The 25237-nt window shown below is 40.5% G+C and overlaps 1 protein-coding gene across 1 annotated transcript; it reads right to left on the bottom strand.

The window, feature by feature from the left end:
- Nucleotides 1–397: 397 nt before the first annotated feature.
- STAMBPL1 (STAM binding protein like 1) lies at nucleotides 398–23147 on the bottom strand. Its single transcript, XM_068961601.1, has 10 exons — nucleotides 23118–23147; nucleotides 20374–20591; nucleotides 15231–15306; nucleotides 12966–13061; nucleotides 9990–10365; nucleotides 8211–8335; nucleotides 5653–5790; nucleotides 3400–3512; nucleotides 1799–1898; nucleotides 398–560 (listed from the first exon to the last, which is right to left on the bottom strand). Exons 1-10 carry the CDS (start codon nucleotides 23145–23147, stop codon nucleotides 504–506), a joined length of 1329 nt encoding a protein of 442 aa, XP_068817702.1. The 3' UTR covers nucleotides 398–503.
- Between the last annotated feature and the right edge of the window lie 2090 nt (nucleotides 23148–25237).

The following is a 25237-nucleotide window of genomic DNA, read 5'->3' as shown; positions in this document are numbered from 1 at the left end:
GCAGAAACAGATGGCCTGTCCTAGAGATCACCTGGTACTCAGAATTTCTTGTTTGGAACTGCATTTTACAGGGGAAAAAAAATAGTGAAACATCTGAAGCTCTAAAAACTCATGCAGAGATCTCTCAAAATACCAGACAGTATAACTTTTAAAAACTATGAATCACTATGTTGTATACCTGAAACTTATATAATACTGTACATCAACTATACATCCAAAAAATAAGCTTAAAATCAGACATGTTGTTTGCAGCACAATTTATTATGTGGTCATAGTACCCAGGCACACTAATAGGTACCGACAACTCCACTGTGACCTCTTTTAAGACAAAGCAACCCAAAAATAAAGCGTCAAAATGTGCAAAAGTAATAAATATCAAACTCTCTGATCTAAAATGTATAAATATAAAATATCAGCCATTTCTGGAAACATCTTAAGAAAATCCGGCAACCACGGGTCCATGGTAAGCGTCTGGCGTGGAAGGTGCTGATCTGCAGAACGTATCACCTCAGATCCAGCACGATTATCTTTATGTCTTTCACCAACACATGTCTGCAGACCTAGGAAAGAAAGACTGGCTGTAGCTAATCATGTTTAACATGATTCTCTCTAGAGGAGGAGTATGAATTTCCTGATTTTAAAATGTTCCTAATTTTGAAAAATATTTCCACTCAGAACAAACATAACCATATATCCTCATTTTCAACAGCAAGAAAATATTTACAGAAGGTGCCAAGTGGCTTTCATGTTAAATAAATCCTAACTTCAAAATCATGTTTCTCTGATGTCTCAGACAGGGAACAGCCAAGCAAACAGAAAAAGATGTATTCAGATAATATTACTCTGGAATTATACAAAGCTCATCAAAAAATGGGACTACAGTTTTCATTGAACTGCTATGAAAAACTAATTCGGTCGTATCAAGCAGTAATAATTCAAGACACATTTAATCTCATTTTCTTTAATAACTGCTTGCTTTTGGGGACTCCAAAGAAAACTATAATTGTTTAAATATATATAGACACACATATATACAGTGATGGGAAGGAAACTTTATATGTAATCAACTCTGCTACAGAAATACTCTTTCCTTTGTAAATAATAATGACAAGACATCAGAAGGAAATACAAAGACTTTGATTAAGTTTGTGAGATAAGGAAATTCTAAACCAAGCAATAGAGGGTTTTATCCTATATCATACTGCTACTGTTTCCCTCTTAAAAAACAGAGGCTTATTTGTTTTATAACTGGAGACTTATACCTCTTAATCTTCATCTATTTCACCCTGCAAACCCCCTACCCTCGTCAACCACCCATTTGTTCTCTGTATCTATTACTCTGTTTTATTTCTGTTTTTCAGATTCCACATATAAGTGAAATCATATGGTATTTGTCTTTAAATGATTTATTGCACTTAGCATAATACCCTATAGATTCATCCATGTTGTTGCAAATGACAAGATTTTATTTGTTTATGACTGAATAATATTTCACTGTATGCATGTGTTTGTGTGTGTGTGTGTGTGTACATATACAATGCCACATCTTTTTAAGCTACAGGGGTGTAACATACAGCATAAGGAATATAGTCAATAATATTGTAATAACTTAGTATGGGGACGGATGGTACTACACTTACTGTGGTGATCATTTCATAAGGTATGAAAATGTTACTAAATTGTACAACTGAAACTAACATTACATCAGCTATATTTCAATTTTCAATTCTTTAAAAAAGGAAGGGGTGAAAAGTAAATACTGTGTACAGAAAATAATCAGCATTGTCTATCTACTCACACTGAACAGCCTGGGGTCCTTGGTGTGTGGATGAAAGCCCTTCTTTTTACAAGCGGAAACCTCAACCATGCCAGCATCAGTGAGCCTGAAGATGCCGGTGCTAAATTTTAGGGAAAAAAGGTACAAAAATTAAGGATCATCTGGGCTTTGCAGATGTTTTATTTGAACAGCACATGCATACATATTCCTCAAATGGAATGGAGAAAGAAGCTACAAACTATAAACTTTACAGTTTTTTTTTTTTTTTTTAATCAATATTGTGCTGCCGGCCTAGAGGAAGACTGGAGGTACCAATGCTAATACCAAGCGCCCGAAGGACTGTAACGGGGCAGTGGGACACCTTAGAGGAAAAGCCAAGACCCCATGGGAAGAAATTACAAGTGACGGATATTTCTATCCTCTGTCTATCGTGTATGCCATCATACATAAAATGACCAGCACACTCATTTTACCGCACTTCACTTACAGCCCTTTAATGATACTGCGTTTTTTACAAATTGAAGGGTTGTGGCAATCTTTCATTAAGCACGTCTACTGGAGCCATTTTCCCAACAGCATCTGCTCACTTCAAATCTCTCTGTCACATTTTGGTAATTGTCACAATACTTCAAATTTTTTTGTTATTGTATTTGTTATGGAAAAGCATGATCAGTGATCTTTGCTGTTACTTCTCTGACTTGGTGAAGACTCAGATGATAGCATTTCTGAGTAATATGTTTTTTTTTAAATTTAAGGTCTGTGCAGTGTTTAGACATAATGCTATTGCACGCTTAACAGACTACAGTGTGAACCAAAGTTTTATGTGCACTGGGAGACCAGAACATTCGTGTGACTTGCGGCAGCTGCTTTATCGTGGTGGCCTGGAACTGCATCTGCAGCATTTCTAAGGTGTGACTGATATTTATACAGTCACAGCAAATATGTACTGAGCGCTGGCCATAGTTCCAGGCACCATGCTGAGCCCTTTACATAAACTATCATCTAGGCTCACCCTCACATTAATCTGTGATGGGCAGGTATCAGGGATCTGACAAGACTGAGGCTCACAGTGGTCGCTAATCAAGCTGGGATTCCATGGCTGACTCCTCTGCTCATAACTGTGCTGCAATAATCATCGTCCCCAAGACTTAAGATTTTGGAGATAATTAAGCTAAATCTGGACATTTTCTTTCTTTCTTTTTTTATTGGCCACACTGTGTGGGAAGAGGATCTTAGTTCCCTGACCAGGGATCGAACTCATGCCCCCACGAATGGAAGTGTGGAGTCCTAACCACTGAGCCACCAGGGAATTCCCTGAGCTGGACATCTTCTCACAAAAGAAATCATATAACAGAACCAGGATCCTAAATGGCAAACTGAAACATCTGGTTTATCCACTTCAAGGTCACAATAAGTAAAGAAAGAATTCTATGACACGGGAAAGACCTTAAAAAGCAAAAGACCGCAGAGCTACACATATTTGGAAGCCAGCAGGAGCCGATCTCTTTTCCCTAAGGGCACGGTGTACGGCTTATCCAAGGGCTGCAGCCTGGTGTGTGGGCACACCTGAACCCAGCAGCCCCAGACGAAACCTCACTTACACCCTCGTGAGGTCCACTTACTCTTTATGCTTTGGGGAACAGACGATGGCAATGGCCTCTGGCAACATGAGCTGATAGGAACAGTGAGTGTGGAGATCAACACTGGACAAGAATGCAGTCTGGGTTGGATGTGTCTATAAAAAGAAAAGAGGAGAATCTTACTGAACAAGCAACCGATAAGTCTTAACCAAAACCAGAGCCCATTCCAAGGAAAAACTCTAGCTATTTGCTTTATCTTTTTTACCACCATTAATCAAATAAGGATTTTGAAAAATGTCATACTGAAATAATCCTTCCCTTCATACATCTATGGAATAACTATGACTTTAAAAAGAGACTCTCGGGAATGTTTATATACTTTCTGCTTATTGGGAAAGATAAAACTGGAGATTTGCCAGAGGCTTTAAACAGATCCTCAATTAATCATTGCAACTCATCTGGGAGATACTTATTATTAATATCTCAGTTTTATGTATAAAGATCCTGAGGCTCCTTTAAGTAACTTGCCTGCAAGGAACAGAACCTCGACTGCAAGATACCTAAGATATGAAACTGTGCACTCAGAAGGAAAATTCTTGCTAAATATATCCCACTAAGCTGGTGTCCCTTCATGGATCTCCACCCCCTACAATAAGAGAAAGGAATTCTCAGAGCTGTTGAAGATGTTTGGTGCTCATCTTGGATGATGAGAGGAAAGGGGAGCTTATAAATTAAAAGAACTATCTTCTGGGTTTTGGAAGTGTTTATGAGAGGCAAATCAGAAGTCTATATTTGACTATGAAAAATACATGCACTCATAATGATTTTCAAATTCACAATAAACTCCAACCACTTTCGAAAAGGAATGTGACCACTTAAATCATGAATCCAAGGTTGTATTCATGCTGGGTCCTGGCTTCCTCACTTACTAGTTGTAAGCAAAAACTGAAAAAATTCTTTAACATCCTTATACTTATGTCATCAGTTGTAAAATAATGATAATAATAATTTTCTTAATGGGATAACTATGAAAATTAAGTGAGACAACCAATGTAAAATTCATAGAACAGTGCCCAGTACACAGAAAGCTGTCAAAATCATTAGCTGTTATGATTGCTGTTATTGCCGTTACTGTTATTTTAATATTGTTATTAAATACTTCTCTATAAAGCAAGCAAAATAAAAGGTAGTTCTTTCTCAGTCTTTGGTGAGATGACTTGTTCCTACCCCAGGCCCAGTGTGAGACTGGATGGAAAAACGTTCACCAAATAGAGAAAACATGGATAGTAAAAGTACCGTATCATCACCAATAACAATTGCTTCAATATTCTGGGTCCCTAGAAGAAAATGTGTTGAGAAATTCACTGACATACGAAGTCCATTATTATGTCCCCATTTTATGGAAGAAAAGCTGATGCTGAGATTGCTTAAATCACTTGCCAACATTCCTACAGTGAATTCTTAGCAGAGGTGATATTTAAATTCATGTCTTTCAATTTGTAAGCCCTGTCCTGCTTCTATGGTGGCTTGGTAAATGTTGGAACACAAATTTTTGGTCCCACTCTGTGGCTATATAAGCAACGGCACAAATATCTGTGGCCTGTAGGGGAGGTCTTTATACAGTGGAGAGTATGGTCCCTGTTTGACAAGTACAAACATTGTTTACAAGAAACATTTTCAGAAATTTTCTTAATCTACTTTAGACCCACAGCCAGTGGAAAAGGAATATTAATAATTGTCTAATCACATTAGACGGAAAGTGAAAGAAAGCGAAGTCACTTCAGTCGTGTCTGACTCTTTGTGACCCAATGGTCAGTAGCCTACCAGGCTCCTCAGTCCATGGGATTTTCCAGGCAAGAATACTGGAGTGGGTTGCCATTTCCTTCTCCAGGGGATCTTCCCGACCCAGGGATTGAACCCAGGTCTCCAGCATTGCAGACAGATGCTTTACCCTCTGAGCCACCAGGGAAGCCCAGGCCTGTATTAGACTACATGAAATCATTAAGACAAGCCAACCTGACTTCCAAAAGTTTCTCTTTTAACTTGGAATGGTAGAAAAAAAGCATATTTATAACAGCCCTCTCCAAATCCAGATTTGACATATTTAGACATTGCCTCACATTGAAGAAAATGCTTTAATATGATGACATTTATTACACTTGGAAAAATTAAAAATAATACATTATTTCGATTAAGCTGAAATTCCTCCAGGAGGAAAAAAGCCTTACACACACACACACACACACACACACACACAAACCAACAACAACCTAAAACCCAAAAGGTCGAACGTACATGGATCCACCCCAGGGTGAGGAGATCATGTTGATCCTGAACACTGAATAATTCTTCTACATTCTCCACGTCACAATAGTCTGGTCCCGCAGACTGCTTTGGCACTATTAAGTGGGTAATAGTAAATTCATTATGTGTCTGAAAAACAAAGAGCAAAGAGAATAATAAACACCTGAGAGGAAAAAAAAAAAGAAAGCCTGAGTAGGAAGTGTAATGTTTTAATAAGACTAGAAAGCACCCACCACTTACATCATCCTCCCAACCCACATCACAATTCAAAAACAAAGGCCCAGACCTGAAAACGGACCATTTACCAAAAACATTGAGAGACAATTGTTTGGCGCTTGAAACCCATTTTCACAACAGAACAATGTATCATAAATAGGAATCAGTATCCTGGGCTGATCCCCGGAAGTTTAGATAGTAAGTAAAACGCTGCATTAGAACTGCCATAGAAAAATCAGAATAAGATAACAGCAGGTTTCTCTGGAAGGGGAGATGGTCATTACATAAGACTGTGGTTTTACTGAAGGACAATTTCTAATGGTTTGTGAAGGTTGATGGTCTTTCTTATTATTTAATTTCACCTGAAGACTCACGACTTTCTTTTACTATTGCGGGGAGGGATTCACAGGGATTTTCCACAATTAAGACACTGTTTTGGATAGGCAGTTAGATAAAGGGGAAAGAAAACAATCTTTTATCCCTTTATTGTTGTTCAGTCATTAAATCACGTCCGACTCTTTGCAACCCCATGGACTGTGGCACGCCAGGCCTTCCTATCCTTCACTATCTCTCACAGTTTGCTCAAACTCATGTCCATTGAGTCAGTGATGCCAACCAACATCTCATCCTGTCACTCCCTTCCCCTCCTTTATCCCCTTAGGTAAAAGACAGAGTTGAAAGGAAGAGGGTTGTAGTGATAGGATCCTCAGATAAGAGATGTTTGTGCAGTGAGGAGCTATCCCTCCTTCGACAGCACCATCCTGTCTCTGCTCTCAGGATGCTTCTGCAAACTGGGCACTATTCCTGTGACCTTGATTATAACACTCCCCTCCACCCCAGCCCCTCCTTTCATGGCTAACTTTATGTATTCTAAATATATATAATGTAAATATTACCTTTCAAGGGAAGCCCCCCTTTTTTTATTTTAAAAATCATTTATTCATTTTAATTTGGCTGCACTGGGTCTTAGTTGCTGCATGTGGGATCTAGCTCCTTGTCCAGGGATCGAACCCAGGCCCCCTGCATTGGCAGTGCAGAGTCTTAGCCACTGGACCACCATACACCTTCCCAGGATACCCTACACTTCCACTGAGAGCACCCAGCTCCATTTATAATTAGTCATCTGTCTGGTTCTTTATAAGCATCATACAGGTATCATGTGGCAAGACTGTGGCTGTTGCAGGCTTCTGAATGCCAACATCTAGAGCAGGGCCTGTGAATATTTGTTTGATGAAGGGATGAATGTAGAATGAATGAATCAATCAAACTAAGTACACCATGTGGTCTTGGGGAAGACGCAGCCATAGCATACTGCCTCCCTGCAGGGCAAAGAAGGTAGCTGTGGGGAGGAAATGACAGGTTATTCTGTGCTTATCTTCTCTGCTTCCTCTGCCTGGAGGAAACCATGATGACGCAACACTGGAATACAGTAGGAGAATGTGTGTTGAATGAAAGTGAAGTCAAGTCGCTCAGTCGTGTCTGACTCTTAACGACCCCATGGACTGCAGCCTCCCAGGCTCCTCCTTCCATGGGATTCTCCAGGCAAGAGTACTGGAGTGGGTTGCTATTTTCTTCTCCAGGGGATCTTCCTGACTCAGGGATTGAACCCGGGTCTCCTGCATTGCAGGCGGACGCTTTACCCTCTAGGCCACCAGGGAATGAAACATATCATTAAATAACAGTCCTCAAGTAAATGTTTAGGAATGAAAATGTGCCTGGATTCAGAAATATAAACTGATACCCCAAAGAGAGTATATTTTTCTTGAAGTAGAAAAATATACGCATCTTCTCTCTTTTATCTCCTTCTAGTCTGACATTGTCTTTCATCACTTTTTTCTGATAAAATCTTCCATACTTAAATATGACTGGTGCTATGTGATTGCGGTTTGCTGAAACCACTGCTTTAAAGAAAACAACACCACCCTAGCTTTATTCATCACATACCTGAAAAAGGGTGGCAAGATTATCACTGCCACAGATACAAGCAAGTTGAGTTAATTATAGGAATACACCCAAAACTAACAATTGCAAGAGAAATCTGATTTAGAAAACTAGACAGTTCTGGAAATCTGAAAACGCCCCTTTTTCTAAACAAAGACTTAATTTACAGTGTGATTAGTTCTTTACAACAAACTTTATAGCCTCCCTGAGATTTTGTGATCTATTTTCTAGAAGGATAATTCCATTAATGACAGTATTTTTATCGCATTAATCTATATACAGGTAATTTCATAATGACACTGAGGATGTTTTTGTTCTGCTCAACTCATCACAAGAAAGCCAGTTTTACTGACAGTATCCTGTGCAGAGAAGACATGAAACACAGTCCATACCAGCTTCCCACAGAGTATTCCACAGGTTTCTATTCCTCTCACTGTATTGGATTCTGCCAGCAGCAGAAATCTGTGGCAAAGATCTCTTGATAAAACGACGCATCTCAGTCCTTCAACCACGAAATCTAAGAAACAGAAAAGGGAGAAAAAGCTAAAAAAACACACCTTACATCCCATCCCTCAAGTGACTACAGATAAATATAAATTCTAAAAATGAAATTATCTGGTGCTCCCCTCCCTGCATTTTGTTTTAAAACTTATCAAAGTGAAGAGTGACCAGAAGGAAGGTAGAATTGCCCTTTGCATACAGATTGTTTGTGTGTAAGTGGGAAGGTGCAAGCGCTTTCCCATCGTGGGGTCTTAGATCCACTGTTCACATGCGTGCATGTTGTTTTCACTTGGCACAAAGCGCAGAAGCTGCAGACAACACATCTCATATTCTGTAAGCCTTAGGATACTCTTTTTTGTGTTTGCCATGTGTTGCTTATATGGGAGTTGGTCATCATTAAGTAATAGCACCATGTTTTCAGCAATAACTAGCAGTAGAGTCATTCATAGCATGACTGCTTATCGTAAGTCTTTCCAAACAAAAAGAAATACAAACTCCATCTGACAGTGTTTGCTGGGAAATTTTCCCACTTGGTTTTGGAAACCTGCCAGCACTGATGTAACAGTCCCAAGCAGCACTAATTCTTGGCAGAGACACATAATCCATTGGGAGGTTAACCACCCATGTGTGTGGGGCCTCCTGGGCCAGGGAAATGCTAAATATTTACATTTAATGACTGAGCAAAGTTCTGGACAAACAAGTTTGCCAGCATCTTCTTTCTTCTCCAGTGTTAAGTGTTTACCTTTTAGGATTTACGTGTTTCTTGATTAAAATACATGAATGAAAAAAATGCTCAGAATTTTTCTCTTCTAAAATATCTGTATCATGATCAAATATAATCTTGTTTATTATGCAGTCTCTGCTCTGCTGCTGCTGCTGCTAAGTTGCTTCAGTCGTGTCCGACTCTGCGACCCCAGAGACAGCAGCCCAACAGGCTCCCCTGTCCCTGGGATTCTCCAGGCAAGAACACGAGTGGGTTGCCATTTCCTTCTCCAAGGCGTGGAAGTGAAAAGTGAAAGTGAAGTCATTCAGTCGTGTCTGACTCTTCGAGACCCCGTGGACTGCAGCCTACCAGGCTCCTCCGCCCATGGGATTCTCCAGGCAAGAGTATGGAGTGGGCTGCCACTGCCTTCTCTGAGTCTCTGCTCTATCAGGGGGCAAATCACATTTCCTGAATGTTAAGGTTACATATAGCAAAACGCAGATGACACAGTCATTCATACCACATCATACAGGGGAACTACCACGGCTCATGATAAAATGAGTAGACCCTGCCCAAATGTCACAGAAATACGGTTCCATCGCAAACAGACTTGTGGACACAGTGAGGGGAAGGAGAGGATGGGACAAATTGAGTCACTAGCATTGAAACATATACATCACCATATATAAAATTAGATAGCCAGTGGAAATTGCTGTATGACCCACAGAGCTCAAATCTGGTACTCTGTGACAACCAAGTGGGGTGGGATGGGGTGGGAGGTGGGAAGAGGGGCTCAAGAAGGGGGGACATATGTATACCGATGGCTGATTCGTTGATGTGTGGCAGAAACCAACACAATATTGTAAAGCAGTTATCCTCCAATTAAAAATAAATAAATTAAAAAAAATGAAAAACAAACAAACCAAAAAAGAGGTGATTGCACATCTTGTGGGCGTGTATGACTTACTCTGAACAGCACTTAGAGTGGCAGCTGGCTTTAAGGCCCTGTTGATGGGAGGTGAGTGGCCAGCATAACTGGCTGCGTCACTTTTATTAGACTGATCTACAAGTACATTCAGCAAGGAATTGTTCTGGTGTGTGGAAAAGCAGGACAAAGCACTGCCATCGATCTGCTCTGACAGTGCTGGCGTTTCCTGGCTTCGCAGCTGACTCCGGGCTAATTCCTGACTCCGGGCTAATTCCTGCTTCTTGAGCTGATCTTCAAAAATCGAAAACTGCTCTGACTCCAGCTGCTGCTGGCGCATCTGGGCGATCCTCTTCCTTTCCGCCTCAATCAACCTCTGATGCTCCAGTCTTTTGAGGATTTCAGCTTTGTATTTGTTCTAGAAAACGTGGTTGCCACAGGAAAAGGTTAGTTTCCAGGCCAAAAAAGCAGATGCTTTCAATCTCCCAGCAGACACAGCTATATATTCCCACATGCCTACAGGGACACTCCTGAGACCACCAGAGAAATATATAACATAGTGGCTGCTGCTGCTGCTGCTAAGTCGCTTCAGTCGTGTCCGACTCTGTGCGACCCCACAGACGACAGCCCACCAGGCTCCGCCGTCCCTGGGATTCTCCAGGCAAGAACACTGGAGTGGGTTGCCATTGCCTTCTCCAATGCATGAAAACGAAAAGTGAAAGTGAGGTCGCTCAGTCGTGTCCAACTCTTTGTGACCCCATGGACTGTACCCACCAGGCTTTTCCGTCCATGGGATTTTCCAGGCAAGAGTACTGGAGTGGGAACATAGTGGGAAAAGCCCCTTAATCTGATTTCAGGAGCAGTTTGGAGTCCACTCATATTTTACCAGAGGTGAGCCAGGATAATCAAGTTCCCTCCATCCTCCTGTGCTTTTAAATACTAGAAAATCAAAGTCAGGACTGTCTGCATAGCCTGGCTGATCAGACCATTTCACAGAAGGGTCATATTACCCTAGACTGCACTGTCCAGTATAGTAGCTACTAGCCACATGTGACTATTGAAATTTAATTAAAATGAAATGAAACCCGAAATTCAATCCCCTAGTCTCACTAGCCATGTGTTAAGTACCCAGGTTAGTGGCTCCCCTATGAGACAGCGCCAGAGAGAACACTGTCATCATCATCCGAAGCTCTTGGGGACAGTACCACCCTTGAACCCTTTTGCATTGGACTCTTGAAGTCATAGTGCTGGGACTTAATGGAGAAGGGGGTATCCCTAAAAAGTGGTTCTCAGAATGGGGTCATCATCTCTATCAGAACAAACTAATAGGAGCTTTGTTAAAAATGAGGATTCCCAAACTCCCCAGCCTTAACAAAAATATCTAGGGTCAGAGAACTAATCTTTAAGAAGCTTCCCAAATAATTCTGTTGAAAACTAAACTTTGGGAGCTACTAGGAGGCAGGAGCGAGGTGGGGGACACAGTTTAAAGCTGCACTTTATGTTCACGAATCCCCTGGGTCCTGTTACAGGGCAGACTGGCATTTAGCAGGTCTGGGGAGGGGCCAGAGAATCTGCATTCTACCAGACTGCAGTTGATGTGAGTGCTGCCTGCAGCAAAGGCTTACCGCCATGTCCATGTCTCCCAGACATAAAGGCTGCCACACTACCCCCCAAATATTTCTACTTGTCATATACTTGGGATCCTATTGTGGACTATCCTTAGTGTCACTAACAGCAGACCACAACTGCTGGCGCTGTTCCTCCCAGAGAGCAGGGGGGACTAGCGTTCACACCGCTGAGTAGGGAGGGGAACTCAACAGGCTTTGCTCCCCCCTTCCTGTTGTCCTGTCTGGGCCGCCAAAATTACTTCAGTCTTTCGCGTGTGTGCTTGCTAAGTCACTTCAGTCGTGTCTGATTCTTTGTGACGCTATGGACTGCAGCCCATCAGGCCCCTCTGTCCATAGGGATGTTCCAAGCAGGAATACTGGAGTAGGTTGCCATGCCCTCCTCCAGGGGAATCTTCCTGACCAAGGTCAAGCAGGGTCTTTACCACTTTAACCGTTTCCCAGGGGCCCCCTGGGAAGCCCCAGTCTTTCACAGTTCAAATCAGATGATCACTATCCACACTGGAGGGAATCTTCTGATTTCAACCTTCCTTCTGTTACTCAGTGCACACGGCTCACGCAAACCTACTTCCAGGACACCAAAGGAAGTAAACAAGGCCTGTGACCATGTTCAGCAGTAACGAGACTGGACTGAACTGAGAATCAGCAATAGTGAAACTTTCAAAGCACATAAACACACAGTCAAACAAAACAGCAAAACCGAAGCTGTAAACCTTAAGAGTTCAAGTGCTGAACAGGAATATCTTATAGACTGATCGGTCAGTTTCATCACTCAATGTCCTTTGATCTCAGACATAATTTTTCTTTTCACTCTCTATTTAAGAAGAATCCAGAAGTCATCATCCTTTGATGATATGATTACATTTCACTCATATGGCTAGATATTATTCTATGTTATTATAGTAAGCATAATATTCAAGAATATAATAACATAACATTAAAATATTTAAGAATTGAATTAGATACCTCAGAAACTATGTACTATTCTCCCTACCTCTCTTACTGCCTCCTTTCATTGCTAAAGAGCAGCCACCTGGTTCAAGATTACACTGGCAAGAGTTGGTCAAAAAGCTCTGTTTATTCTTTTTTTTTCCCCAACTTTAAACTTTTAATTTTGTGTTGGGGTATAGCCAACTGACAATGTTGTGGTAGCCTCACGTAAACAGTGAAGGAACACTCTGGTTAAATTACTGTCGAAAGTCTATTTTCTAATGTTTCACTTTATTAGATCTTGTTGGGGAATAAAAATTTAAACATCTTTGTGTTTTCCATCACTGTTTCTTTAATTTTAATTTAAATGCATATGAGATTTGAAAAACTCATGAAAATAAAATTTAAAAAAAATATTTGCACAGAAAACAATTCATGAAATAAATGTACCAATTGAACTTACTTTGCTTTGCAAATATTCTTGGTATTCTACGTTATATTTCTTTAAAAGGTCCTTTTTCAATTCATCTGTCCTTGGGAATGCAATCTCCTTCAGTTTCTTTTAAAAATACATACACACATATTGATTAGTAGAATTTTCAGTAGAGTCTTTCAGATCTTCAGCTGAGAAAGGAAAGCAACTGGTATGTGTGTTAGAAATCAAGACACAAGTCACCAAACAGGAAGGTGGAAAAATCAATATTTTCTAGGGCTCCAAAATACAACTTTTCAGTAGAGAAGAGAAAAAATTATCCCCTTTGTAAGACCTTTATTGACTCCACTGGTTAGGGAAGCATTTTGTATAGGGAGGTACCTCATTTTCAGGTAGTGGATTTGTAACTGCACATTCCACGGTATGTAAATTATATGGCATCATAGTTAAAAGGGACATTGGAGAACATGGTAAGTAGAGATCCCTAGGCTTAGCGGGACTGTAAAAAGCAGCTGAGGCACCTTTTATAAAAATATAGATCCCCAAGCCTAACCCCAGGTTTACTGAATCAACATAGTCAGAGAAAGGATTGGGATCTGTATCTCAAACAACTTCTCAGTGATTCTTGCTTGATGGCATGAAAATACCATCCAAGTACCCACCCCAAGCCTTAGTACAGATGAGGAAACAAAGGCTCAGAGAGATCAAAAGGCTTGTCCAGCGTCATATAACTGACTTATGGTCTCCTTATGACTAAAACCCAAAACACCTAACTCTAACTAAGCTCTTCCATTAAAATTTCTGTGCTCTTAATTTTTTGTCATCCATTGATCCATTTATTCAATGAGCACAAACAGAAAATGTATACGCTTTTGCAGAATTTTTTCTCTATAAGTGAAAATAAGAATAATCCTAGAGTGGGCTTCCCTTGTAGCTCAGTCGGTAAACAATCTGCCTGCAATGCAGGAGACCTGAGCTCAATCCCTGGGCTGGGAAGAAACCCTGGAGAAGGAAATGGCGACCCCCTCCAGTATTCTTGCCTGTAAAATCCCATGGACAGAGGAGCCTGGCAGGCTGCAGTCCCTGGGGTTGCAAGAGTGGGACATGACTTAGCAACTAAACCACCACCACCAAATTAGAGTAAAAGAGTCATCTTGGCAGCCTAACACCTTGGTTTCCATCCAGAACTTTCTGACATTAAATGAACAAGAGAACTGAAGGGAAATGTTACATGAAGGCTGGATAAGGAAGGACCCTTCAGACAGTGTACAGAAATTTAACAGTGAAGATGACCATTTGTGTTCTACTTACAGGCACCCTCAGGCCTGACATAACTGGTTGTTGTAGTTTAGTTGCTAAGTGGTGTCTGACTCTTTTGTGACACCATGGTATGTAGCCCACCATGCTCCTCTGTCCATGGGATTTCCCAGGCAAGAATACTGGAGTAGGTTGCCATTTCCCTCTCCAGGGGATCTTCCTGACCCAAGGATCCAATCCACATCTCCTGCATTGCAGGTGGATTCACGACCACTGAGCCACAAGGGAAGCCCGACATAACTGGCTAAGAGAGTTTTTATTCCATTATGCGGTAAAATATTTTTGGAGAGTAATTTCAAATTTCATGTTGTGATTGACTTTGTGTACATTATCTCCATCACATAAAATCAATCCAAACTACTTAAATAAATGGAAAACATTGCTTAAATGTTATCTAAGAGGATATATTCTCAGCTAAAGATATTTGAAACTATATATGTAGCAAACATTGCTGCTAAATAAATACATTTCAGCAGCCTTCCTTTTCCTTTGGAATATTTCAGGTCACTCACTAAAGACTTCATTGTCTAAGAGGTGAGTACTAGAAGAAGAAAATGACTAGAACTTTGTGGCCGCCTTGATAATCAACACTGATTTTTCAAATAGGTATTGAGTTGAGAATTGTATGGAATAATCAAAACCAGCCAAAATGATTGTCTTAAATAAGTATGGGGAAAGAGACAACTATTCCTTCAATCTCTGAGAGTAATCATAAAATAATTCCTTCTTCATATCGTACGATCAAGTGCATTCTTGATTTTTTTCTTTTCTTCTCCCAGTTTTAAGTAGACATCTCACAGTAATGATGACTAAAGGTCTAAGAAGAGATTGAAATATCACAGCTAATGGAATGATTTTTTTTTTTTTTTTTGCACCGAAACTCTCGAGAGGATTAGACAGAGGAGGAAGGAAAAGGGATGAATCAATAATGGATACTTGGGGAACTTGAACCTCCGGAGAGAGTTGATCACTCTATACCTTCATAATATCTTGCTTTTCGGGTACTGCACATTGCTGGTAATCCCGATGGTTGGGAAGCTTTTCTACAAATAAACTGGAGAAAGAGAAAACACATCCTTAGAGTTATATGACAGAAAAAGCTCAGTGATGGTTTCTAATATAAGAACGAACCTCCTTTTCAAAAGGACATGGTTAATGACATTTTTTATGTGTACTCGTGTCCAACTCTTTGTGACCCTATGGACTGTAATCCGCCAGGTTCTTCCTTCATGGGACTGTCCAGGCCAGAATACTGGAGTGGGTTGCCATTTTCCTTTTTATTTAACCTATATTCTTTCCATCTGCCATCAAAGGTTGGTATGAATATGATTCTGGCATTACAGAGGAGTTAAGCTCGGCAAACTAAGCACTGAGGTTAAGAGGGTTAAAGTCAGGATGCTCCTCAACAGATCACATCACTTTAGTTTTTCTCAGATCTTGGGCACTTAACCCTACTAGAGCACCATTCTACTTCTGATAGTGCTGGCAACACTGAGTATCACGTGAAATGTAAGAGTTCGGAAAGATGGATAAAAGACACCTTCTCACAGAACAGATTCAAAGGGCCACTGATGAACCAGCAGTGCCATGGTGTGAAAGTCACCCAGTTGTGCCCAGCTCTTTGTAATCCCATGGAACAGTCCATGGAATTCTCCAGGCCAGAATACTGGAGTGGGTAGCTGTTCCCTTCTCCAGGGGATCTCCCCAACCCAGGGCTCGAACCCAGGTTTCCCACATTGCAGGAGGATTCTTTACCAGCTGAGCCACCAGGGGAGCCCGATATGGTATACATATGTGTATTAAAACCTTGTATATGAAAATTTATAACTCAGATAAATGTCAGCCAGAATACTTAACAGAATCTCACAGACCAGTACAGTAATGTTCAAAATTCTCCAAGCCAGGCTTCAGCAATATGTGAACCGTGAACTTCCAGATGTTCAAGCTGGTTTTAGAAAAGGCGAAGGAACCAGAGATCAAATTGCCAACATCTGCTGGATCATCAAAAAAGCAAGAGAGTTCCAGAAAAACAGCTCTTTCTGCTTTATTGACTATGCCAAAGCCTTTGACTGTGTGGATCACAATAAACTGTGGAAAATTCTGAAAGAGATGGGAATACCAGACCACCTAACCTGCCTCTTGAAAAACCTATATGCAGGTCAGGATGCAACAGTTAGAACTGGACATGGAACAGACTGGTTCCAAATAGGAAAAGGAGTACGTCAAGGCTGTATATTGTCACCCTGCTTATTTAACTTCTATGCAGAGTACATCATGAGAAACGCTGGGCTGGAAGAAGCACAAGCTGGAATCAAGATTGCTGGAAGAAATATAACCTCAGATATGCAGATGACACCATCCTTACGGCAGAAAGTGAAGAGGAACTAAAAAGCCTCTTGATGAAAGTGAAAAAGGAGAGTGAAAGAGTTGGCTTAAAGCTCAGCATTCAGAAAACGAAGATCATGGCATCTGGTCCCGTCACTTCATGGGAAATAGATGGGGAAACAGTGGAAACAGTGACAGACTATTTTTGGTGGCTCCAAAATCACCGCAGATGGTGACTGCAGCCATGAAATTAAAAGACGCTTACTCCTTGGAAGGAAAGTTATGATCAATCTAGATAGTATATTCAAAAGCAGAGACATTACTTTGCCAACAAAGGTCCATCTAGTCAAGGCTATGGTTTTTCCAGTGGTCATGTATGGATGTGAGAGTTGGACTCTGAAGAAAGCTGAGCGCCAAGGAATTGATGCTTTTGAACTGTGGTGTTGGAGAAGACTCTTGAGAGTCCCTTGGACTGTAAGGAGATCCAACCAGTCCATTCTAAAGGAGATCAGTCCTGAGTGTTCATTGGAAGGACTGATGCTAAAGCTGAAACTCCAGTACTTTGGCCACCTGATGTGAAGAGTTGACTCATTGGAAAAGACTCTGATGCTGAGAGGGATTGGGGGCAGGAAGAGAAGGGGACAACAGAGGATGAGACGGCTGGATGGCATCACCGACTCGATGGACATGAGTTTGAGTGAACTCTGGGAGTTGGTGATGGATAAGGAGGCCTGGCGTGCTGCGATTCATGGGGTCGCAGAGTCGGACACGACTGAGTGACTGAACTGAACTGAATTAATAGTTAATTATTTTTCATCACCTTTTCAGGAACAAGGGACAGTAAATATGAAGGGAAATCCTTACAGCAAACCAGGTTCATTGTTTCCAGGTAAAGTTAAGATTTTGCTTCCACTAGGGCATGAAATTTTGTTTTTTTTCCCTGTTACTGATGTATCCTCAGCCTGTAGAATAGTGTCCATCTCATCATAATAAATGCCCAATTAATATTTGTTAAATGAATGAATGGCCCTTAGAGCAAATACTAGTTTTGATTAACATAGTAGCACATTCTTCCTTCCTCTGAAATTGTTTAATTATTGATTCACCACAGACATGTTTCAATTAACTACTTAGTTTTTTATTGGCTGAGAGAGGTTAGGCTATACTGCAGTAACTGAACAACCTCCAAAGCTCAGGGTCCTAAAATAACAAATGTTTATTTCCCAGGTATGGTTGGTACCAGTACAAGCTGGGGTTTGTGAGAAGGTTCAGATACTTGGGAACCCAAGCTGATGGAGGATGGAAACCGATGGAGACCCTGGTATCTTGTAGTTGCTCTGTTTGGAACATAGGTCAGGGAAAGAAAAGGGACTAGAGAATCACTAAGGACTTCTGATTGTTTCAGGCTGGAGCTGATACATGTAATTTTCCTTCACATTTCATTAGGCAGAACTCCTCATATCTTCCTAACTGCAGAATGGCTAGGTCTCCTTTACAGAAATGAGAATAGGAATTTTTGACCACTAAGAATATCTACACCCATGGGTGGCTCAGATGGTAAGGTAAGGAATCAGAAGATAAGGAATCTGCCTGCAATGCAGAAGTCCTGGGTTTGATCCTTGGGTCAGGAAGATTCCCCGGAGAATGGAATGGCAATCCACTCCAGTATTCTTGCCTGGAGAATCCCATGGACAGAGGAGCCTCACAGGTTCCAGTCCATGGGGTTGCAAAGAGTTGTACATGAATGAGCAACTTTCATTTATAATTATTGATGTTCTGTTGTTTACAAATCATATACATTTACATCTCGTCTACTAAATGCATGGGCATGGTATTATAATTCTTATTTCTCAAATGAGAAAATTAAAGCTTACATAAACTACATAAGGTGTCAGTTGCCTAAGTCTTTTATATGTAGAATAAAGTCACTAATATGCAGAGATGTAGAGACCTCAGATTTTCACCTATAAGCCTTTAATTTATGTAGATGAGAAATTGAACTCACAGTGGATAACTGAACCAACGGTCATATCGTTAGTGCTGGGAGAGAATTCAAATATTCTGATTCCTCAGCAACTCAGAGAGATGTGTGTGCGCTCAGTCACTCAGTCATAAACAATTCTTTGTGACCCCATGGACTGTATGTAGCCCACCAGCCTCCTCTGTCCATGGAATTTTCCAGGCAAGAATACTGGAGTGGGTTGCTGTTTCCAACTCCAGGGGATCATCCCGACCCAGGGATCGAACCCAAGTCTGTTGGGTCTCCTGCATTGGCAGGTGGGTTCTTTACCACTGGTGCCAATGAGAAGCTTTCAGATAGTATAGTGGCCCTTTACCACATTTACGTGTGTGTGCAAAACTCAGAAGGTGAAAAAAATATTATAAATTTGTAACTTACACTTCAGAAACTAAAATGGAAAATGTGTGCTATCGATGACAGTTGATAACATCCAATTTGATAGTTATTTCTTATCGTTCTTGAAAGTCTCTGTTTTTCCCAGTTAAAATGAATGCTGCCAACCATTCTCTAAATTTCCAATAAGTTAATTAACGTGAATAAAATGAAGAGATCACTTCGCATACTATACTAATTGCCTTTAATTTCACCCATGGTAGAATCATGGATGCAGCATTTAAAAGACCTTGGACCTCCCTGGTGGTGCAGTGGATAAGAATCTGCTTGCCAGTACAGAGGACACAGGTTTGATCCCTGGCCCGAGAAGATCCCACGTGCTGAGGAGCAACTAAGCCCGTGTGCCACAACTACTAAGCTAGGGCTTTATGGCCTGAGAGCATCAACTACTGAAGCCCCTGTGTTTACAGCCTGTGCTCCACAGCAAGAGACGCCCCCCAGCACCACAACTAGAGAGTAGCCCCCAGTGGCTACAATTCCCGAAAGCCTGCACAAAGCACCAAACACCCATCGCAGCCAAAACCAAGTTTTAAAAAAGTTAATCTTTTCAACTTCTTGCATGTTCTCAGATTAAATCCCCAAGTAAATTAATACAATTAATCGATGAGTAATTTTCAGTGGAAACAAAGATAAGGGCTTCGGCTCTGATGAGATCACTTTTGGTAACAGGAGATCTTCACAGTCAGTAAGATGGCAAATTGGTATAGAAAGTCCAAATCCCGTTTTTTTAGTTCAAATGAGGATACGTTATTAATAAATATCTATCTAATGTGAAGTGTGATATTTTTAATGACTACTTTGATGTTGCTACTTTCAATATATTGGAACATCTTTTATACACAACAATTCTTACACAGCTAAATAATTGCCTTAAGAAATACTGACTGCAATGTGAAATCAACTACTATACTCTGTTTCCCAATCAGTTCCCTTCCTAGGATCATCAATTTACCCCTTGTTTCAACCCACCAAATTAAATTGCAAGAATGTTAATGGCACGTTTCAGATGCTCTAGATAGAGCCACAATATGCTGTCTGCTCTCAAAGGCTTGCATTCTGGTGAAGGGAGAATGACAGGGAACAAGAAATTTTGTGGAGAGAGAGAAGCGGGCAGTCAGGTTACAAGTGCTGGCCTATGGACATACATCCCTGTACCTCACGTCATCTCTGATCTTCCACCCCTAAGCCTCAGAGACAATATTGGGACACCTTTGAGTACATGACTTGGTCACTTAAAAACCTGGCCCGCTCCTGCTTCTGGAGATTGTAAATTTGATCTGAGTATGAATATATGCCTGGCATTGAAGCTGTCTCATCAAAATAGCATGTAAATATTCGTTCCCCATGTTCTCACTTCAAAGATCTCCAAGATAAAATACTTACGTTATAAATTTATTATAGAGGACAAATGCACTTTCCAGGTTTCCTTCTTCCAAATACACAGACGCCATCCTCTCCATTTCTACTCCGGATCTAAAGTAGCGGCGTGGAGTGATGTCTTCATTGATGGTGATGTTCCCGCCCAGCTTGCTTAGGGCGCGGACTCGTTCTTCTGGGGTGAGGGAGACATCCGTGTGGTCTGGCATCGCAGCTAACTTTTTCTGCAGAGCCAAATTTGAATCTCCGGTTATAAGAAGAAACGAACAGACTGAAATTATAGATGTATTTTTTGGACTAAATATCTGACATAAGTACCTAAGGAAAGTTTTTTTTTTTAAATGAGTTAATAACATGATAAAAGTGAGGTCTTTTTGCTTAAACATGTGGTCTGCACACCAAAAAACCACATATCTGCAGGATAAACACACCCTTTTGGACTAAGATCTCTTGCAGGTTTCAGCTACGGTTATGTGGCAGTTCCTGGGTATGTGAATGTTATAGGTCATTTTAGGTAAAATATCATTGACCATTATGTCCTTATGGAAGTAAGCCAAGAGATGGATTCCTGCCAGGGCAGGGATCATATCATTACACTCGAAGGGTCTCCAAGACATGTTCTGGATCCAAAGTTACTGTATGTATTCAATTCTATTCCAAAATACACTTGGTTTAATGAGAAGCTTTCAGGGCCTCTTTGCATCTTTACCAAGTGAATAAAACCCCACCAGTAAGTCTTGGAGAAGCCTTTTTCAGCATATGGACACAGAACCTCCCCCCCCCCAACCCCCCTGCACTACCCCCCAGCCCCCCAACATAATTATACTGTTAATTCATCCCTAAGAAAGTAATGATAATAACTGAAAAAGGATCTGTGATATTAATAATTTGTGTTTTATTAATAAAAACACATACACATTTGGAAAAACACAGAACATATAAATTCAGGATAATTATTCAATAAAAAGTCAGTACTTATGAAAGGTGAAAAAGTCAACAATTTTTTTTTTTTTCCTGTTAAAGGCCCTATAGCACATCGCTTAGGCTCTGTGGGACACGGAGTCTCTGTGGCAGCTTCTCAGCTCTGCTGGTGAGGAAACAGCATAAACCCCATGTAACCAAATAATCCTGACTGTGTTCCAAGAATGCTGTTATATGACCACAGATTAATGCTTCAGTGACATCAGAAAAAAAATCTAGGAAAATTAGGGCAGACTTCCAGCACTGCATGCAGAAAAGTAACTTGTCCATTTTTTTATTATGCAGTCTGTGCTGAGTTATAATTATTTGTTTACAAGTATTTTTTACTCGTTATAAGCTCCTTGAAGGAAAGGAATCATTTTACACTCATCTTTGTGCTCTGGAATATAGTATATTCCCTGTAACACAAATGATAACCAATAAATATATCAAATAAAGGAAGAAGGCAGAAAGGGAACAATGTGATTATAATTAGACTATCTTTTTACCTGAAGAAAAAAATATTTATTTTCCATCTATGGGAACGGTGCCACTCTACTTAAGGTTAAAACTGGTTTCAGAGATAAACTGGGAAAGAGCCTAAACTCTTCATCAATCTATAATTTTTCTATAATTTTTCAAGATGAACTTCTTGGATGTAAATAAAATTTTCCAGATGACAAAGCCTTAGTGTTCATTTTTACATTGACATGTCCACTAAAATTTTATTATTTGCACGTTAACGTTCTAGAAAAACACACAAGGAACTCCAGAAAATGACTCCTTCTACGGAGGTGGAAATGTGACAGTCTTGACAATACAGTGTCAGAAAATAAAAAGTGCCTGCAACTCTCTGCCCCTCAAACATACTCACAAAAGCAACTGAGCAACTGTGAAGGACTTTTTCCACTGAGAGAGAACACTACCGTTTCAGAGCAAGCACTAGGCCCTCTATTTGCGTTCTGGTGCTAAGCTTTGTGTGTATAGGGTATTCAGTATATTGCTGCCCCCAGGGTGACAAGTTTAGTGAGTGGGTTTGGGAGTGTCATCAGGAGAAGGTGGATGGTAATGACAACCTTTGTTTAGCAAGCCCCAGTGATAGGCTGGTAACACTAAAACTATGGTTTCCAAAGTCGTAAGGCACAAAGCACAAAACTGGGCCATGGAGATTATATAATGTCACTATATTCACATCCAGAGACTGATCTGGGACACACAATAAACCCATGGGATCCCTAGGCCCCTGTTATTTCCTCTTAGCACATTATTTCTCCTAAGATGTAGCTCAAGAAGGTGTGCACTATGTTGGCTGTAAGAGGAAAAGATGAAAAGGACAAGTGTTTCAGGTATTTGCACATTTACACAAGGATCCCAAAGCCGCATCTCGGTGTTAAACATAAAATGTTTCCTTAGCTATTACTACACAAGCTAAGCCTCTAATTTTTCATCTGTGAAAACACTGAGGCACGGAACAGTCGAAGTACCTGTTACAATGTCATCTCTGACATTACAAATTATCTCTGGTGTCATGCTAAAGAACTACACTCCTGGAACCAAACCAGAGAATTAAAATTTCATACTTTCATGGAAAAAAAAAAAAGAATTATTTTTAATTCTAACAAAGATGGTTTTATTAGTCACTTCCTCAAAGGAGAGGACCACACAGATGGATGAAAACAGCAAGTGTTTAACTTCTTGAAGTCACTGTGACTCATTTCACATTTGGCGTGTTTCTGTTCTTCTTTCTGGGTTTTCGAACCACATGTAAAATATCAGTTGGTGCCACCTACCAGGGAGTTCACAGTTAATGGCTGGTCCATGCTGTCCTGTCTACAAGATGACGACGTTCACTGTTTCTTCTTAATCACTTCATCTGTTTCAAAGGCAGAAAAAAGCAGAGCTAGGGTTATTTCTTGAGAACTCAAGTCTCATATCCCAAAACCCAGGGTCATTTCTGCCTGAGAAAAAATATGAACCGATTGCAATGTTATATAATCTGAGACTACTGGAAATTTCTTTTTGAAAATACAAAACTGCAGGTGGGTTATAAGTTTTCTTGAAGCAGACTTTGAAAAGAGCAGGTATGAAGAGATTTAATTATTGCCTAGTACCCAGTAAGAATCTGCTGGGTGTTATCTTTCTTAGAACACCATGCAAGGTTATAAAGTGGGTTTACTTGCTTCAAAAGGAGAAAGAAGGTCATTGTGACTGAGAGCATGGACTCTTAGACCTGGAGCCAGTCTGGGCTTAACCTAAGTCTTCCTGGCTACGGTAGGTAGAATTCTAAGATGGCGCGGTGATACGCCTTGGGATCCGCAGGTTTATATAATCACCTCCCCTTGAGTGTAGAGAAGACCTGTGACTACCTTTTGACCTCAGCAAAACATGGCATAGGCGATGGGACATTACTCCCATGTTTACATCCTGTCATATGGCAAAGATGAACAGATTGTTGCAGATATAGTAAGGCCCCTAAACATTTGACATTAAGTTCATCAGAAGGGAGATTATCCAGAGTGGGAGATCATTCAAAGAAAAAGACATTCTTCTGCTGACCCTGAAGACTCAGTCATCATGAGTTCCATAGCTACAGGGAGATGCTGCTGCCAAGAATGACATGAATAACACCAAGAAAAATGACGTGCATAATGCCAGGAATAACACCCAGCAGATTCTTACTGGGTACTAGGCAATAATTAAATCTCTTCATACCTCCTCTTTTCAAAGTCTGCTTCAAGAAACCTTATAACCACCTGCAGTTTTGTATTTTCAAAAAGAAATTTCCAGTAGTCTCAGATTATATAACTTATTGCAATCGGTTCATAGTTTTTCTTAGAATAAGACCTCAAGCCTCAGATCCGACCCTAACCTTGGTTGACACCTCCATGCTGCCTTGCGAGACCTCGAGCAGTGGACCTAGTTATGTCTAGGCTGCCTAGGCTCCTGAGCCCACGAAACCGTGAGATAATAAATGTATGTTGTCTTAACACATGCAGCTTGGGGTGATTTGTAATGCAGCAATAGAAAACAGAGTACTTTATCAGGGTGACTGCAGGTAAATATATAGCTTTCTGTGCATCTGAATAAAGGGGAAAAATAATAGTACCTAAGTCATGTCGATGTGATAAGGATTGAATGACTTAGCATACAAAGTGCTTAGAACAGTTCCCAGCACACAGTCAATATCATATCAGTGTCTGCTCTTATTAGAATCTTGATTTTGCAATTGAGAAAGCTGACACTTCAGGATGTTAAGTGAATGTACCCAAGTTTAAATACTCACTCAATAAATGCTAGTCTCCTTCCTTTGTATGCCAGTTTAGATCAAGCACTGCATTGTCACTTCCCACTTCTAAATTTATTTTGGCTTTTAAACTCCACTAATCAATTATGTGATGTGGGACACATAACTTCTCCTCAGTTCCTCATTCATGAAATGATGGAGCTAAGCTTCTTTCAAGTTATAACCTTCTGTGATACTAGAAACTTCAGCGGTACATTATTCAATCCTTTTGTGCTATTTTCTGGCCTGAATGTAAAGCTTTCCGAGGAAAGTCACTCAGTATGTTCCAATCTCTCACCTTCATCCCCTCCAGTGATCCCTGCAGTAAACATTAAGCTGTAAACCAGCAGGCTGCAGAAATGCCCAAGAAAGAAATGACCTGCAGGAAGCACCAGTCACAGTACAGTTTTAAAATCCAAATCAATCCTGGGACCACTGAATATAAGCAATCCCATTGGGGGAATTATTACTTCTCAGGGAGAATAAGCCAGGAAAAAAAAAAAAAGACATTAAAAGAGTTGGAGACAGAACAAAGAGGCTTAGGGAGAATTTGAGGCTGGGTGGAGAGAGAAGAAGAAATACTAGTTACTCATTGATTAGAGTCTCCTAAAAACACAGAGTGAATTC

This window comes from Capricornis sumatraensis, chromosome 23, assembly GCF_032405125.1.
Source record: "Capricornis sumatraensis isolate serow.1 chromosome 23, serow.2, whole genome shotgun sequence".
NCBI lineage: Eukaryota > Metazoa > Chordata > Mammalia > Artiodactyla > Bovidae > Capricornis > Capricornis sumatraensis.
The sequence above is the reverse complement of the archived record's forward strand: the minus strand, read 5'-3'. Positions and strand labels throughout refer to the sequence as shown.

Coding starts and splice junctions, on each gene's coding strand:
- STAMBPL1 (XM_068961601.1), bottom strand. CDS start 23,147: ATGGACCAGCCATTAACTGTGAACTCCCTG. Junction 13,062..15,230: donor AAAAGCAAGATATTATGAAG/GTATAGAGTGAT, acceptor TATTTTTAAAAG/AAACTGAAGGAGATTGCATT. Junction 10,366..12,965: donor AAGAATATTTGCAAAGCAAA/GTAAGTTCAATT, acceptor CACGTTTTCTAG/AACAAATACAAAGCTGAAAT.